This window comes from Megalobrama amblycephala, linkage group LG14 (genome assembly GCF_018812025.1).
Source record: "Megalobrama amblycephala isolate DHTTF-2021 linkage group LG14, ASM1881202v1, whole genome shotgun sequence".
Lineage (NCBI taxonomy): Eukaryota > Metazoa > Chordata > Actinopteri > Cypriniformes > Xenocyprididae > Megalobrama > Megalobrama amblycephala.
The window spans coordinates 50734226-50752466 of NC_063057.1; the positions used below are offsets into that span (position 1 = coordinate 50734226).

The 18241-nt window shown below is 36.3% G+C and overlaps 1 protein-coding gene across 1 annotated transcript; it reads right to left on the bottom strand.

The window, feature by feature from the left end:
• Nucleotides 1-199: 199 nt before the first annotated feature.
• zbed4 (zinc finger, BED-type containing 4) lies at nt 200-18229 on the bottom strand. Its single transcript, XM_048154963.1, has 2 exons — nt 18070-18229; nt 200-5277 (listed from the first exon to the last, which is right to left on the bottom strand). Exon 2 carries the CDS (start codon nt 5079-5081, stop codon nt 1317-1319), a length of 3765 nt encoding a protein of 1254 aa, XP_048010920.1. The 5' UTR covers nt 5082-5277; nt 18070-18229; the 3' UTR covers nt 200-1316.
• Nucleotides 18230-18241: the final 12 nt, after the last annotated feature.

Consider the following 18241-nt stretch of genomic DNA (forward strand, 5'->3'; position numbering starts at 1 on the left):
GGTTTGTCAACCGCATCTTTTGCATGAATGTAACTCATGGATTCATAAAGACGCTTAAAAGGATAGTTCATTCAAAAATGAAAATTCTGTCATTTACTTGCCCTCATGTCATTCCTAACCTGCATGACTTTCTTCTGCTGAGAAAAAAAAAAAAATTATATATAATGTTAGTAACAAAACCATTTTGGAGACCAATTACTTAAATTCAGTAGACCAAAAAATATTTTCTTTAATGTTTCACAGAAAAATGAAAGTCATACAGATTTGCCACTCAGACTGTCCTTTCCAACAAAGGCCAAAAAATTACATTCCCACATTTTTTTCAGTTTGAATTAGAATAGATCATCCAGATTTGGGAAAAAAATATGCATCTGGTGACAATAATTACAAGGGAAAAAAAAAAAAAAAAAAATCACATAACCTGAAACAAATTTAAAGCAACATGGTTTCAAATGTAAAGTTTTATTTACAAATTACCACAAAAAAAAAAAAAAACTAAATTATTCCAGTTTGAATTTTTCCTCTATCAAATTATATTTGGGAAATTATTTATAAAATGTACAGTACATTTCCTTGATGTCCCATAATTTAACCCTTTAGATTTATATAAAAAAGATTTGTGCTTGAGACAAATTTTCAAATAGATTTCAACCTGAAAGTACAGCATTATGTACATTTTTTTTAAACAAATACAAACAAAACAATCAGCAAAAAATATATATTAAAAAAAAAATTCTAACAGTACCATGAGCCACAAAAAAATAAAAAAAATAAAAATAAATCACAATAAAAGAATTAAATAAAATACATTTAAAACATCTCTCAGTCACAGCATTTATTTTGGGCCATGTATTTATATAAAAACAGTATTCAGCATGTAGTTTCAATTTTATAAAATCATTAAAATCAGAAGACTACGACTTGCTTTGCACATCAATTAATATTTACAGCATGTTGACCTGAAGTAGTTTGTATAAGGCACAAGGAGAGAGAAGACAAAGATAAATTTTATAAAATAAAAAGAATCAAAAGTACAGCAACAAACAATAACTACCCCTATAACTAGATAACCCTCCCTCCCTGAAAACACTTTTCACCAGGAATAAGACTCCAGTTATCAAGTGTACTCAACAGTAGTACTCAAAGCAGTCTTTAATTCAGTTAAATATCATTCAGATGCTCTGTGTATTGAATATGAACCGCAATAAAATGAATTGTGGTTAATTAGGCCTTCTCAGAAAAGTTACTCGAGTGGTCCTAGGTTGAGGTTCATCAGAGTCTTAAGAAACAGCCTTGCAAATATAAATACATAATCATCAGTACTGAAAATATATCAAAGGAAGGTTGACCTTTAAAAATAGAAGTCCTTCAAGATTTTCTAGCAATGGTCGGGACTGATTCAGAGCACAGTTGACACTTGATGTGCTAAAAAGTGTGTCTGCTGGTACAATGCTGGGTGGACAACCCACATAGCGTACAGCTACTTTGGCAAGGTCAGGCCACAGTAACTTCTTCAGGTTCCAATAATCCAGAGGATCACAACTCTGGTCAAGAATGTCTTCCTCCAAATACTCAAGCACAGCAAGCTCCAATGATTTTGGTCTCTCCTCTTGCTTGATTTTCTGTCTAATGTCATCCATAAGAGCCCAGAGGTTCTCTTTGTTTGAGGCCAAGCTGTTTGATGAAGCTGGCATTTCATTACATCCATTTGACAGTGGTGGCTTAGTCTCAACAGAGTTAGATGTAGACACCTCAAGTTCTTGTATGAGGTCATGCTTACATTGCTCTGCTTCTTCCTCAGTAAAGAGGGAGGTCTTATACCTTGGGTCCAACATGGTTGCCCATATGTACCTGGGGTCATGAAGTGTAGGGGACATTCTAGTCACCATTGCCTCCTTTAAAGACTTGAGCATATTATCAATACCCATTGTCTCATCAAAAAGCATATCTATCTTTCGGTTGAGTATGTGAATGAGTGGAATGACCTGACCTAGTGTTGCAGTGCGATTGCTCATCTCCCTGCAGGCTACCTCAAAAGGCTTAAGAGCATTGCAGACTGACTGCATGACTTCCCATTGGTCACAGCTTATCAGTTCCCTGAAATTACACTCTATTGACATCTCATCAATGGCTTTCTTTTGCTCTACTAATCGCTCAAGCATAAAGTATGATGTTTTCCACTTAGAGGGAACATCCTGAACCAGCTGGTTTTCAGGTAACTGATAAGCTTTTTGCAGCTCTGCCAACTTCTCCTTTGCTTTAGCAGAACGATGCACCCTTTCACAGATTTTTCGAGCAATACTAAGCAAGTTCTGAACCATCCTCTGACTTTTAATGGCTTCGTTAACAATGAGGTCTATGTTATGACCAAAACACTGCATGGTGGTGTGGTCACTGCTCTCTAGTATGCTTCCAATAGTTTGATTATCTGTTACAGTAAATCCAATTTTAAGGCCTGAGGAACCAATCCAGGTGTCCCAAAGATATTCAAGCTGTTTCTGTATGTTCAGCATATTGTAGTCACAGTCAATTGAGGAAACACCAAGGAGGGCCGAGCAGTGGAAATCTTGACCCTGAGGCAGAACTTGAGACTCAAATGTTACCCAGTGGGCTGTAAGAATTAAGTACTCTTGAGTTTGGCTGCTCACCCAAACACTTGTTGTGAAATGGATAATTCCACCTACAGCCTCTTTTAGGTGGGACAGAACTACTTCTTTCACACTTTCATACATTTCTGGGATTGCAGTGCTGGTAAAGTAGGATGAGGAAGGTAGAGAATACTGTGGTTGGAGGTATTCCAGTAACCGGTTCAGGCCAAGATTTTCCACTACAGTTGATGGCTGAAGATCCAGTGCAAGCATTTCTGCAATGAGTTTGGTAATTTTTTTGGCAGCTGGGTGGCATTCACTGAACTTTTCTGCATTCTCCTCATAAGTAGAAATGTCCATGAGCTCCTGCTTAACTTGAATTTCAGCAGATGACACATCACCTGAGATATGACTATTATTTTCAAGCACATGTCCATGAAATCTCTGCATGTGCCTAAATAAGCAACTAGTGCCTAAATTGGTTGTCTTTTTGCCCCTGCTAATTGTGCGGCTACAGTGCAAACAGACCACCTTTGTTGGGTCCGCAGAGGAAATAGAAAAGTGATTCCATAGCTTCGAAGTCTTTTTGCTGAAAACAGGCAGGTTATGGGGTTTGTTCTCAACAGCAGGGCTGTCCGTTGCATTTGTTGTCATGTTGTCCTCTGCAGCAGGAGTAGAATGAGGTGACTGAGGTGAGGAAACTTTGTCACTTGTGCTTTTTTGGGTTTTGAGAACATCAGGATGCCGTCGCATCAAATGTCTCATTAAACAGCTTGTGCCAAAGTCGCCTCGTTTACCACGGCTTATGACACAGGGACAATATCGACACAAAGCTTTGAGTTGGTCAACAGGAGAGACAATGAAATGATGCCATACTTCTGATTTCACCCGTTTCATTATTTTTTTGTTTTGTTGAAAAACTGAACTCTGATCTTGGGATGCACTGTGCCCCTCAGTGTGTTCCTCTGGAGAGGATGACAGGGGTGTATTTTCCCCTTTTAGTCTAAAAGATGCATCAAGTGAGGACTCTTGTCCAGATTGATATGTAGCATCGTTTGCCTCATCTTCAAGAATCATGTGCTCACTGTCATCATTGGGCACTTCATCAGATATGGTATCAGGGCGATGTGAGATACAGAGGAAATCCTTTTTGACCTCTGTGGAGTCCTGTGTACGTGACAACAATGTTGGTGGAGTGGTGTAAGGAGGAGGAATGCTTGAGCCCTGTCCGTTTTCTTCGATGACTAGGTCTCGATGGGCCCGCCACATGTGGCGAATAAGGCAGCTCGTCCCTAAGTCTTTCCCATTTTTGCCACGACTGAACTCATTCATGCAGTGAATACACACTGCTTTTGAGCTGTCAGCAGGTGATAAATAAAAGTGTTTCCACACTGCCGAGCGCCGCCGAGAACTTGAGCTTTTAGGGGCTGATCCAGGGCTATCAGTCAACAAGTCTGTGGCATCGTCATTATGGTTGTTAAAGGAATGTGGGGAAGGAACTGCACTAGAGTCACTTTTGACACTCTTTTCTGCTTTTGGTTTGACCTTTTGTAAAGAGTCTTTGGACACTATATCTGTGGCCTCAGCTAGAAAGGTGGACAGTGGAGTATGGTTTTCTGTTGGTTGCTTGATGCTTACAGACAAGTCTCCATTGTTTGGTGATATATTGGGAGGTATTAAAGATGAAGAATTGGACAAATTATTTAATGAATCACCATCTTGCAGAAGAACAGTGGGATGAGCCCTTCGCACATGCCTCATTAAACAACTAGTACTGAGGTCTTTCTCATTTTTACCCCTGCTGAACTCTTTCATACAGTACATACAGATTGCTTTGGTACTATCACGTGGTGATATGAAAAAATGGTTCCAAGCAGGAGATTTTTTTCTAGGGTTAAGAGGACTTCTTATGGATGATAGAAGGCTTTGTGTGACAGCATCCATTGCAACATCATAAAGAGTACTTGAGTACCCACTGAACAAGTTACCATAATCATCGTCGTAACCTCTAGTGGCAAAGGGGCCAAAGGCCCCATCAAATGATAACTTTTCATCATCCTGAGTGATTTCACCCGTTTCATTTGGTTCTGCTTTGATACATACACTTGTTTCAATTTCTGAATTATTTATTTCAATGTTCTGGCTCTTATTTGAAATAGCTGGAGATGTTTGAGACTCATGCTTTTCACAAATTTCTGCTGCTGAATCCTCTGTTGAATGCCCATCGACCTCAGAAGATCCATCTTCCTCTGCGCCCTCAAATGACAAAGACACCAAAGAAGAGTCTTTTGCCAGTGTCTCAGAGGGAGAGGTATGGGGTTCTGCTTCTAATATCTCTTGAGGAGTAATTCTGTATGATTTGAACACATAACCATCTTTCCCTTCGATTTTTAAACAGGTTCCTTTGGCCTCTATTCTCTTGTTATCTTTGGAGCCATTATGCTCGTGGCTTGCATCCTCAGTCTTCTGTGAGAGGCTGTCCTCTCCGTCCATTATTGCAGAAAGAATTTCTGCAGTGAAAGAAAACTTTCTTTATTCAAAGCAGCTTTTTAAGTGTTCAAGTGTCATGGGTGTGGCTCTTTCTTCCATCCAGATGTTTACTTTAACATGTTATATCTGAGCCCAGATGCAACACATATATTGACCTCCATTTAGGATAGTGTAAATCACTTGTGTTCATTTGTAGAATCTGCAAAATTAGATAAGAGATAGAAAAACATTAAGGTAACTAAAAATACAGTTAACATTATAAAGTACTCAGCATATCGCAACTACATGTGTGATAAAACATGCTACAAAAAAAAAAGGAAAAAAAGACAAAAAGATAAATCATACATGAATGAGCTGTATAGTATTAATTCCTGTGTATATGATAATGATTAGTCAATGTTTTGCAGGTCACTAGTAAGTCTTGACTTGAGTCCTGAGTCAAGACAGGCAAGTCCAAGTCTAGTTGCAAGTCCTCAACTTCAAGCTTTTAAGTCTTAAACAAGTCATTAGTGCTCTTTGTCCAAATTAGTCTCAGTATTAATTACTCAAGTAAATTTATATATTTATTTTCCCCATAATTTCATGTTTCTTTTTACTCAATTAATGATCTGTATTATATATTTTAATATTTAAAGTGCCATAAATGTTTTGGAAATACTGTAAAACTATGACTATTTCCACTGTTTCACTGTAAATGATTCTGTGTTTTTAATGAATCAGTTGTCAACAACTTTGCTAATAACATGTACAGCACACTCATTTATCGTCACCAATTTTATCGTATATTAAATAAAAATAAGAAACCATCAGTGAAAGTAGGGCTGGACGATTATGGCCTAAAATCAAAACCTCGATTAATTGAACATTTTACCTCGATTACGATTAATGAACGATTATTTTATTTCTGATTTTTTTTTTTTTTTTTTTTTTTTTTGCCCTCATAGTTCACTGACAAGGTTTGTACTGTAAATAGCCTATGATTGACTATTAAGGTGGGATTTTTTTTTCCTGTTGAAAGAGTGATCGGACATCATAGCTCACTATCAGCAGTTATTTTATCTATGGTTTGTAACATTTCTTACAGGTTTCTGCTCGTTGTAAATCAGATAAAGATAAATTAGCACAGTACCAGTAGTGATTGCGTGTGTGAATTAGTCATACCGTCTCTCTATTAATTGTGAAGCTGTGGGTTGTAAATAGTTCCTTCAAAAGTAGAAAAAATAGATGCTATAACTTTTAAGTTTCTAAGCTATTTTAGTGATAAATCACAGGACAGCGCTGACAACAAGTTTCTGCGTTCCTCTGTGTGCGCGCGATCTTCACGTTTTGCGCAGCTGTTTGTATGAGTGTTCGTGCCACATGCAGCTGCGCGAGCGCGGCATAGATGTATATATCTATGCGAGCGCGGTAGCTCGATATAATAATACACATCCGATCGTCTAATCGCTTGAATGTCCAAACCATAAAACAAATACAACTGACAAAGTTTAGTCAAGACGCAAGGCTCACCGCTCGCGCGCCATCACTATGTGTTGAACCAGCGTTCACCTCCGTGTTTTGCTTTTATGCACTTGGGTAAAGTTGGTTTTATATTCGCACATTCGGACATCCGTATTCAATAGCCTTGTTAATCACACTACATTGGACATTCAGTGGACATTCACAAGTAAATATGCCATTAAAACAATACTTGCCTATTTTGATCGACTGTGAAAAATGTTGTAAGTTGACAATCGTTGGTTGTCAATATCATGTCGCTGCTTAAAATTCGCAAACATTAATTTATTGCACATTTATTGGAAAGTCTGAATTCATCAGAACAGAAGTCTGAATGTGCGAATATAAAACCAACTTTCCCGAAGTCTTTTTTGCCACTGACTGGACTGGACGGAGTCACGTGGCTACACACGCAGTTATGTTTTTAAGGGGGAAGTATTAACAGGATTAAAAAACCGAAATAACCGACATGGGAAAATTACGTCGGTTAGAGGTTCTGAATTTCGGTTTCGATTAGTTTTCGATTAATCGTCCAGCCCTAAGTGAAAGGATAAAATTGTTTTCTTGTAGGCCTATATTATTTTATGTTCAACAGACATTGCATACATTGATAAATTATAGAATGAAGACATTATAGAAGAATGTTTTTAATGTGACCATTATTTCAGAAAGTATTACATTCCTATTTCTATGGCGACATATCAAGCGCCACGTGACACTTCGCAGTCATGTCACTGTATGCTTTGGCTGTATGACTAACATGTCAGTTCTCAAAATATTCATAAACTTGTAAACTAGTTTGTAAAATATCTGATATTCAGATTCTCAAATATATGCAAGTAAATGTATTTTGTGTTTTGAAATAAGTTTATAATGATCATAGTTGATCACTAAGTTTAGGGGTTATACGCATTACTATGCAGTCCAGAGCCTGACAGATTTACAACACGTAAATTCATACATTTCTCTCAAAAGACATGAAAGTGAAAGAGAAGAACAGTGTAAGCTTTAAGCCAAGAATCAATCTTTTTTACGCATTTATTTCTGCAAACACTGAACATAATGTCTGATTGACGTTAATCTTATTACTAGTCTTCTTCACTAGATGTCAGCCTCTTATTTACCTTGCACAAACTTACAGCGGGGAGCCTTGACATTCATTCAGTGCTTATTGCTTAACATGGCGGATACAGGTGCACCTTTCAGTGTGAAAGATGTTCCAGACAGCTGAAGGAACTGTCACTGTCCCAATTAGGCCGGTGTTGCATGGTCACAAAAGTTTATCAATTGGATGCGTTCACACCTTGCCAATTTAAGCATTCAACCACAAGAGGACGTGAAAGAGAACTCGCGCAATGTGTGAGAAAGCTGCGCATGTCAGACAGTGTGCAAATACTGCATTGTGTCGAATATAACCATTTTTTTTCTTAGGAATACATCTGAAAAAAGGGTGTGTCTTATATTCAGGGTCTAGATTTTTACGTCAATAACACACCCGCAACAAAAGATGGCGCCAAATACAGTTGTGCTAAAAATTATTCATACCCTTAGTAAATATGACCAAAGAAGGCTGTGAAAATAAATCTGCATTATTAATCATTTTGATCTTTTATTTTAAAAATCTACAAAAATCCAACCTTTCATTGGAGAATAATAATTTTAAATGGGGGGAAATCTCATTATGAAATAAATGTTTTTCTCTAATACACATTGCTCACAATTAATCATACCCTTTTATTCAATACTTTTTGCAACCTCCTTTTCCCAAGATAACAGCTCTGAGTCTTCATATGCCTGATGAGTTTGGAGAACACCTGACAAGAGATCAGAGACCATTCCTTCATGCAGAATCTCTCCAGATCCTTCAGATTCCCAGCTCAATGTTGATGGTGCTTCAGTTCACTCCACTCATTTTCTTTAGGGTTCAGGTCAGGGGACTGGGACGGCCATGGCAGAAGCTTGGTTTTGTGCTCAGTGACCCATTTTTGTGTTGATTTTGATGTTTGTTTTGGATCATTGTCCTGTTGGAAGATCCAACCATAGCCCATTATATGACTTCTAACAGGGACAGTCAGGTTTTAAAGGTCTTGTTTTTCGTGTTTTTTTGAAGCTTTGATTGTGTTTATAGTGTGCAATATAACATGTGTTCATGTTTCGCGTGTAAAAAAACACAGTATTTTTCACATAATTTACTTATCTGTATACCGCTGTTTCCACTGTCATAAAAACGGGCTGATGACTTCCTTGTTCTATGAAGTCCCTCCTTCAGAAATACGTAACGAGTTCTGATTGTGCCAGTGGTTCCTGTGTTGTGATTCGACAGCTCTGAGCGCACCGTGCCCGGAAAAGTCACGCCTCTTACCATAACGTGGAGATGCACGCACTCAGTGTTATTGTAAACATGTCTTTAATTTTACCCTATCAATTTGAGCCGGAATCAGACCCGGTGATTGGACTGCGGGATGAAAATAACAGCGTTTCGACGACATGGCGACAAACACACTCTACAAACGCAACTCTTGTGTATTCCTGTGGGCGGAGGTTAGTCAAAAAACTGTTTTAGTGACGTCATTAAAGAAGGAAGTAGAGGGATGTAGTCCAAACTGGCCGTTCGATGTAGGCGACTTCTGTTAAATAAAATATCTCGCTTGGCATTGAACTTTGAGCTTTAAAATTTTACAGATTTTATTTATACTCTAACAACAACATTACACACTAACTAAAGTTTGAAACATGGGATCACGAAGAATGGGACCTTTAATTTTTGTTGGTATTTGATAGAATCCATTATTCCATGTATCTGATCAAGATGTCCAGGACCTCCGGCAGAAAAATAGGCTCACAACATTAAAGATACAACTGTATTTTTCATTGTACACACGGGGTACTTTTTACCCCTGTGTGCACCAAACCTATCTTAAGTGTTTGCTGCCAGAAAGCTCTTTTTTTTTGTTTCATCTGACCATATAACATTTGAAAAGTAACTGACACTACTGGAACTTCAAACGGGATGGGTTCTATGGTCAGATGAAACAAAAAATTCGCTTTTTTTTTTAGCAGCAAACACTTAAGATGGGTTTGGTGCACACGGGGGTAAAAAGTACCCCATGTGTACAATGAAATATACGGCTGTATTTTTAATGTTGTGAGCCTATTTTTCTGCTGGAGGTCCTGGACATCTTGATCAGATACATGGAATAATGGATTCTATCAAATACCAACTAAAATTAAAACCTGACTGTCCCTGTTAGAAGTCATATAATGGGCTGTGGTTGGATCTTTCAACAGGACAATGATCCAAAACAAACATCAAAATCAACACAAAAATGGGTCACTGAGCACAAAACCAAGCTTCTGCCATGGCTGTCCCAGTCCCCTGACTTGAACCCTAAAGAAAATGAGTCGAGTGAACTGAAGAGAAGAAGCACCATCATGGAGCTGGGAATCTGAAGGATCTGTAGAGATTCTGCATGAAGGAATGGTCTCTGATCTCTTTTCAGGTGTTCTCCAAACTCATCAGGCATTATAGGTGAAGACTCAGAGCTGTTATCTTGGGAAAAGGAGGTTGCAAAAAAGTATTGAATAAAAGGGTATGATTAATTGTGAGCAATGTGTATTAGAGAAAACAATTTATTTCATAATGAGATTTTCCCCCCATTTAAAATTTTTATTCTCCAATGAAAGGTTGGATTTTTGCAGATTTTTAAAATAAAAGATCAAACTGATTAACTATGCAGATTTATTTTCACAGCCTTCTTTGGTCATATTTACTAAGGGTATGAATAATTTATAGCACAACTGTACATGTAAAACGAGTGTGTAAGGAAATACAGTGTGTCCAAGTGTAATGTTAGAAAATCACGAGCGCAAAAAGACAGTCTTAAAAATGCTAACAGGCAAAGAAAAGCTCATGTTTGCGTGCCTCGTTGACGGGACTGAACCTCCCCTGTACGTGATTATAAAATGTAAGACGGTACCCAGATTTCAAAACTACAGTAAGATTTAAATTCTACTGTTAATTAAATTTTGGTAGGCTACATGGTTTTCACTACGAGATGAATAGCCTAATTGTTATATAATTCAGATGGACTACAGGTTATTTGATGGTATGCTGAAAAGTATTTATTTTTAAATGTGATTGTTTATTAAAAGGCAAATTCTGAGGCAGAGCGAACGCCCGCATCAGCTCGAAAAAGTGCCATCAAGCTTAGTCAGATTCATGTACATTGTTTTGAGACGCAGTGAGAACTAATTCTGGAAGAATTTACCTCAGAGAAAGAGCACGACTTTCAATTTCATTTCAAGGATCAACTTGATCAAGCTGATGACTGAATGATAAGTCTTTTATTCTTACGTTCATTATTCTAATCGCGATATAGTATCTGAGAATATTAAACCGCAAAAAATAATGTTTAAATATGAATCCTGCAAGTATTGTGTGTTTCTGTGTGAATGAATAGGGCAGACGCGCATTTCGTTTACTACGCATAACTTAACAGTATATCATGTTACTTATCAGTAAACATGCCATATTGGCTATTCCCAAACTATATTGCTATACTGAGATGAGTGAAATCGACTAAAATAAGTAATAAATACTGAAATAAAATGTGTAAGCAATGTATTAAACTGCACATTAACATTTAGGCTCTATAATATAACAAATATAATACATAAAATGTCATAGAGGTAATATGAATGTTCAGACCAGTGGTTCTCAAATCTCTCCTGGAGGACCTCCAAGCCCTGCACATTTTACATGTCTCCCTATTTCTGACACACCCATTTCAGGTCTTGCCGTCTCCATTAATGAGCACATGAGTTGAATCAGGTGCGATATATGAGGGAGACATACAAAATGTCCAGGACAAGTTTGGGAACCACTGGTTTAGATGATTTCTTTGGCCTGTATTGAACAGATTATGAAGCGTTTACTGTGAAATAGCCTAGTGCCACATCAGTGAAGCTTTTGTTCACAATTAATAATGAAAGTTCAGCTTTGCATCAAAGAAATACATTATTTTAAAGTATATTAAAATAGAAAACCATTACTTAAATTGTAATAATATTTCACAGTGTTGCTGTTTTTTTTTCTGTATTTTTGGTCAAATAAATGCAGGCTTGATGAGCATGAGACTTCTTTCAAAAACATTAAAAATAGTAATGTGTCCAATCTTTTGACTGGTACTGTAGTTTAAAATTCAGTGGGCCTATACAAAATTCTTTACATGATGTGCAATAATACGTGCATGCACGAGATCACAAAAATCATGTTTTCTGTTAAGAGTGGACATTATATTAACGTTACAATAGATTATATGATCCTGTTATCAGCATGGTCACAGAGGGTTTTTTTCTTTTATCTCACAGATTTGAAAATCATAGTGACCAGATATTGACCCACATTGGACTGCATGTATACGATACTGAGATCACTGACTGGAAGCAGTAAAGTTTTTTTTCTTTTTTTTCCTCCAGTGGATAGAAACACCAAACAACTTGGAAATGTGTGATGTTCACATATCTTTGAACAGGATTTATTTAAGGGCTGAACAATTAATTGAATTTCTCTTGAATTTTAATTGAATGCCACGATTTTGTAATCATTCAAAGGCGTGATTACAAGGAAAAATATGGTCGTGATTTTAGAGACTAAAAATGCTACAGTGAAAAACTATTAATTGGGTAACAAAGTTTCCATACTATATATATATATATATATATATATATATATATATATATATATATATATATATATATATATATATATATATATATAATTTTAGGGCTGGGCGATATATCGCATGCGATTGTCACGCGCATTTCGTCAGTAAAGCCGGTTCCCTGATTACCGCTAAATCGCCATCACCTGCTTTCAAATGGAGCGGCATTTAATAGACAGAGCCGTAGTTCACTGACAAGCTACGCAATATCGCGTTCATTATCGAAGGCGATTCATCTGCGATAATGAATGCGATATTGCATAGCTTGTCAGTGATCTACGGTTCTGTCTATTAAATGGCGCTCTATATATATATATATATATATATATATATATATATATATATATATATATATATATATATATATATATATATATATATATATATATATATATGAGGAATAACTGTAATAGATCTAACCATATATTTAATGTAATTTTACAGTAAAATACCATAAAGTTTACAGTTTTTTGGAAGTGAAAAAGAACACGTACTTGTATAATTTACTTGTATGATTTACTTGTTACTTTTCAATTTTGACATTCCCATAATTCCTTGCGTAACACTTCACATTTGATGTATTTTCGTTGAAATAACGGTTTCTACTTAGTTTTTTTAAATAGTTTTTTTTTTTCTAATCAGCTATGTAAATTAGGGTTTTATGTTACATCTAAATGTTAAATTAATGTTTATTGCATTTTTTTTATTTCATGTGTGTTACCATGATGGTGTTTAGTGTTTGTGTGAATGACACTATGCACCTTCTATGTATTAGTATTGTCGTTCTCAGCTGGTGGAAAAGCTGCTTGTGATGAACTTTGATTCATCATGTGACTCATCACCATTGTGTTTGATGGTTGTCAGTGTATATTATAAAGGTACAAAACAGATATTAGTTCTTCAATAGTATGGTAAATTAACATTATCAGTTAATGAAATACAGTATTTTACTGTCAAGTTAAATCCGTAAAACTTACATTTATTGCAACCACAGCTGCCCTTTTAACATTTTTTTACAGTGTTGTTTAATGTGAATGAGTAGGCAGGATGGTTTTCACATCATTTTGATGTTACATTCAGTACAGTCTTGTGGACACATATACAGTATGTGTTTTGTGGCCTTATTTCAGTGACTTCAATTTTATGTTTTTTCAATAACCACGCGTAAACGTTATTCTCTCAAAAATACAAACATGTACATACATGTGCTCACATATTATGGTAGCCTAGTTTGTGCTGAATACTTTTGCCATTAATATGTTTATAAGCAACTGAAAAAAGCACAAATATCAGGGCATGTCAAAACTTCTCCAGGGCCCCAAAAACCTCAGAGGATTAAAGAGACACAACAACTGCATGTTTTTGCTCACACCCAAATAGGGGCAAATTTGACAAATTAATAAATGATCTGTGGGATATTTTGAGCTGAAACTTCACCGACTAATTCTGGGGATACCAGAGACTTATATTACATATTGCAAAAGGGGCATTATAGGTCCCCTTTAAAAGAACTGAACTCAGACACCTTTAAGTGGACCACGAGGTGAACCAAGTGAAAAAGGACCCAGTTCTCTTTATGTTCACACTGTCCCTGTAAAAAGACTCAGATCCTTTTTTGGATCACGTGCCAGGTAACGGCTGTGCAACTCTGTGAAGCACTGTGTGTATAAGATAGTAAACTAATAAAGCCTATATCCAGCCTTAGCTTGGGTTCAACATATTTAGTGTCTTCTGTGTGTTCAGGAAGTTGCAGTGACGAGAACAGTGACAATTTAAGATTGTGTTTACACTATTAAGGAAATGTAATTTTGCCAAAGAAGAATTTTTACTTTAAATAAATGTTCATTTAAAAGTGTGTTGCTAAAAGTGTGTCGCTCTTAATTTTTTGTTGTAAGTGATAGAGACTGATAGAGTCTCTATCTCTATCAGATAATAGAGTGATAGGGACATTTATAAACTGGTCAGTGGAGAAAATTGTGAAATTCAATGATACTTGTGTGTGAAAATGTTAAGAGGCCCGTGGATTTACACCGGTATTTCAGTTCTACTTCTAAAAAAGACAGGTCAGAATAGAAATTCATAGAAATTTCTGTGCAGTTAGAACCAAATGCACATTTGTGTTTTTGATTGATATTTTGACTCCTAATTTTCTACATTAAAAAAAATTGTCTTTTTATCGGGGCTAGTTAAATTCTGCCTGCTCGAAGGAATGTGATGTTTGAAATGTGATGTTTATCATTTTATAAAACTTTTTGTTTTGAGGATGTTACCATAGACATTGAGTTTTTCAAAACATTGCTACCTGAACATGCAGTTCTATTATAATATTCCCTGAAATAATTTCAACTGCTGATTCTATTTTTCTATTCAATTGTCAAATAAAGATAAAGAAAATAAAAACAATCTAACTACAAGAAACAGCACAAATAAATACATGAGAGCTAAGATATAAATAAAATAAGCAATGCTTTACAGGTTTTTCAGGTATCCAACAGCTTTCAGGTACAGAAATTGAATAAAGTAATCAAATATAAAATAACACTGAGATGGTCTCCGTTCGGTTCGCTTTAAAGTGGTCTGAGATCGTTTGGAGCGTCACATATGGGCCAAAAATCATGCAAACCGCACAGAGACCCCTGAAAAGGACCAAGAGTGAAAACACCCAGAAAGATCGACTGAGCTTGTGTGATTACCTGCGTCTGTCCTTCTTCAGGTCAAGTCGTATTTGTGAAAAAAATATGTTTGCCATGTCTCAAGAGGAAAGCGGTCTTTGTCGTAGCATCTTTACAACATTTAAGGGTACGCATTGCTGGTTGTTTGAGCCTGTGCTCAAAGTTAAAATAATTTCAACACCTTGATTCATTAATGAATGAATCAGTGTTTTTAAATGTATTAGTTGAATGAAGGGTTTAATGACTCACTCAAAGACAGCAGTGCTCAAAAGCAGTGCTGATGCTGGATACTATTGGGAAATATCAGCACTCTTACGCTCCGATCAGACAGAACTCATTTTTTGCAGTGAGAGGCGTCTTTTTAAAATTGTTTTCTATTGGCAGTGAGCGTTTTGCACGCTGTTTATGTGCCCTGGGCGCCTCGTGTTTTAGCTGCCTGCTGCACCTCGCATTTTTGCAGGAGCGCTCTGAGCGCTTAAAGTTAAAAGCAACAAAAGAGCCCGGCGTCATTCGCTTTTTTTTTTTCATTGTCCAATCAAATGAATGGAGAGATGGGTCTTCAGTTGTGCTGAGGAAAGTTTACAGTTGAATGGACACTGCAATGATGGAGGAGAAACTTCTTGTGGCTGTCGCGGGTTACCTGGAGCTATATGACTTCACAAACTGAAAGTAAATAATATGACAGTTTAAAAGCAAACCAAAGAGCACTCGCGCTACACTGACAGGACAGCTGATTCAGTGGTTGCCTAGCAACATTAAAAAAAAAAAAAATGCAGCGCACTGCTCTTTTTTTTTCTAAAATCGACCAAAAAAGGCAGTGCGGTGCGCCTCACGTTTTCAGACCTGAAAAATATGTTCTGTCTGATCGGGGCCTTAGAAAGCCTCTCGTCCAGTCAGATTTGAGGATTGTAACCAACAGTTATACATATAATAATATTAGCCCAACGAGCGTACTATCAGGTTTATGTTACGTTGTGTGGACCCTTATTTTGACATTCTGTTCTGTTTCCTTTAGTTCCTGTTTCCCCACTGGTTTCACTGGTTAATGATTATGTCCAGTGCTTCCCACACATAGACTTTACCGCCCAGGTATATTAACGGACGCCCAATTATATTTGGTGGCACATTTTTGCTTTTATTGTTTTTATCCCCTTATACTTTTTTTATCCGCCCGAGATAATGAAACCATCCACATTCAACTTAGAAGCCGTCCACATGTCGCGTCTAAAAACGCGTGGAAAACGCCAGCCACGCCACTTTCTCCCTAACTATTTAAAAGTCTCCCTTCACTCTACGCGTTTCCTACCTGCTCGTTCATAAGAGCAGTTGGCCACACCCAGAAAAATTAATGGGTCCTCTGTTGGATGTATATGGTAATGACACTAAAAATTTATTTTTTACAGATTTCTCTATCCAGCAGATGACAGAATTCTGCCTCTAAAACTTAGATCAATATCCAGAAACAACTCCTTTTTAATTTTGATCATCATTATCATCGTTAAGTTTTTTTTTTTTTCATAAAAATGTAATATTTCATATGCATATAAATGGTGTAGTTGAGGTATTTTGCAGTAAATGGATAAAAAAGTAGCCTACTTCATATGCCCAAAACACAGCATAATCTGTATCAAAATGAATTTCAATAATTTTTTTTTGTTTTAGTTTTTAAAGTCACACATTATTTGTTGTCTGTCACATGTTGTAGATAATTTTTGTGCCATGGGTAATAGGAGGATTTTCCACCCGGTTACCACCACAAGTATATTTCAAACCTGTGGGAAGCATTGATGTCCTTGTTTGTTTCTATAGTTACGTATTAGTTTCACATAGTTTATTTTCCTTTGTTCTACCCCTGTTTATTTAGCCATGTGTTTCAGTTGTTCTTGGTCAGTTCTCGTTTATGCATTGTGTGGTTTGCGTTTTTCTCTTGCATGTTCATTAAGAGTGTACGGATTATTAATACTTATTAATTATTAACTACATTGTAATATTTATTTATATAGCCAAAAAAAAAAAAAAAAAAAATTATATATATATATATATATATATATATATATATATATATATATAATTTTTTTTTAATAATATATATATATATATATATATATATATATATATATATATATATATAAAACACATTTAAAATGTCAATAATAACGGCGTTATTTTAAATGTATATTATAATATTATATATTATAACGCATATCGCGATATTGAGCAACTCAAAATCACCGCAAGTGAAATTACTTTACCGCAGTAGCCCAAAATGCATCAGTAATGATTTGTGCACTACACAGAGGTCCAAGAAAGGTATACTGTTTTTTTCACACGTACCTAATTTCTTGAATTGCAACAGTGTTCATTGATCAAAGAGCATGTAATCCTTGATTTTAAGAGGAACCCAATATTTTTTTCTATATAAACTATTACTATTCGAATTAGTGTAAAGAATCTAATAAATATCGTTTACATTTTCTGTCAGTTGTCACGATATATTAAGACATAAATAAAACGAATAACCAAAAATGTACATTTGGGCAACCTACTGTAATAATAATGACTGTATATCATTATATGTACATGTAGTTTTTTTTTTTTTTTTAAACGTGTAGTTTGCCAGTCGTTTCTAGTGAGGAAGTTAAAGTGCTGCTTGAGCTACTACTCATCAGCACACGCTCTCGCGACCTGACGAGATGTATGCGCTAGCTCTAGCAACACATGCTAGCGGCTAGTGCATTAGCTCGCAGACAAAACAACAGGAAAACACTTCTCTCCTGCCATAACGATTTAAGCGACTCGATTTATTTACTTGTATTTCCTTAACATTTAATTTCTAAAAACGACTGCTTGGGGATTTAAAATACCTTACACTGAATCATTTAAAGACGTATAATAATGATATTTGACTTAGTGACAACTCAATGGTGTGGCTACGTTAGGCCACACAGGACATAACCTGATGAGGCAGAACCGGATCCTGGTCGCACAAAACAGAGAAGCTCGTCGAACTACCTGGGTCACTGGATCTAAACCAAAATCATGCATGCGTCTTTCTGAGACAATGTAAAACACTCGATTAAATACATACGTATCGCTTACCTTTGTGTCCTGAGGTTTACTTAAGTGAGTTTCGGCTGTGAAATGGTTAAGTAAAGCGTATGGTTGATCCAGTGTTGTAATTGACTTGGTTGCTTTGTCTCCTGTGCCGTAAACAGTGCGCTGTAGGAGCGCCACACAGCGTCAGACGGAAGAAACAGAGTTCTATGGCGTC

What these genes read in the sequence shown, in the direction of transcription:
- zbed4 (XM_048154963.1), bottom strand. Translation starts at nt 5,081, where the DNA reads ATGGACGGAGAGGACAGCCTCTCACAGAAGACTGAGGATGCAAGCCAC.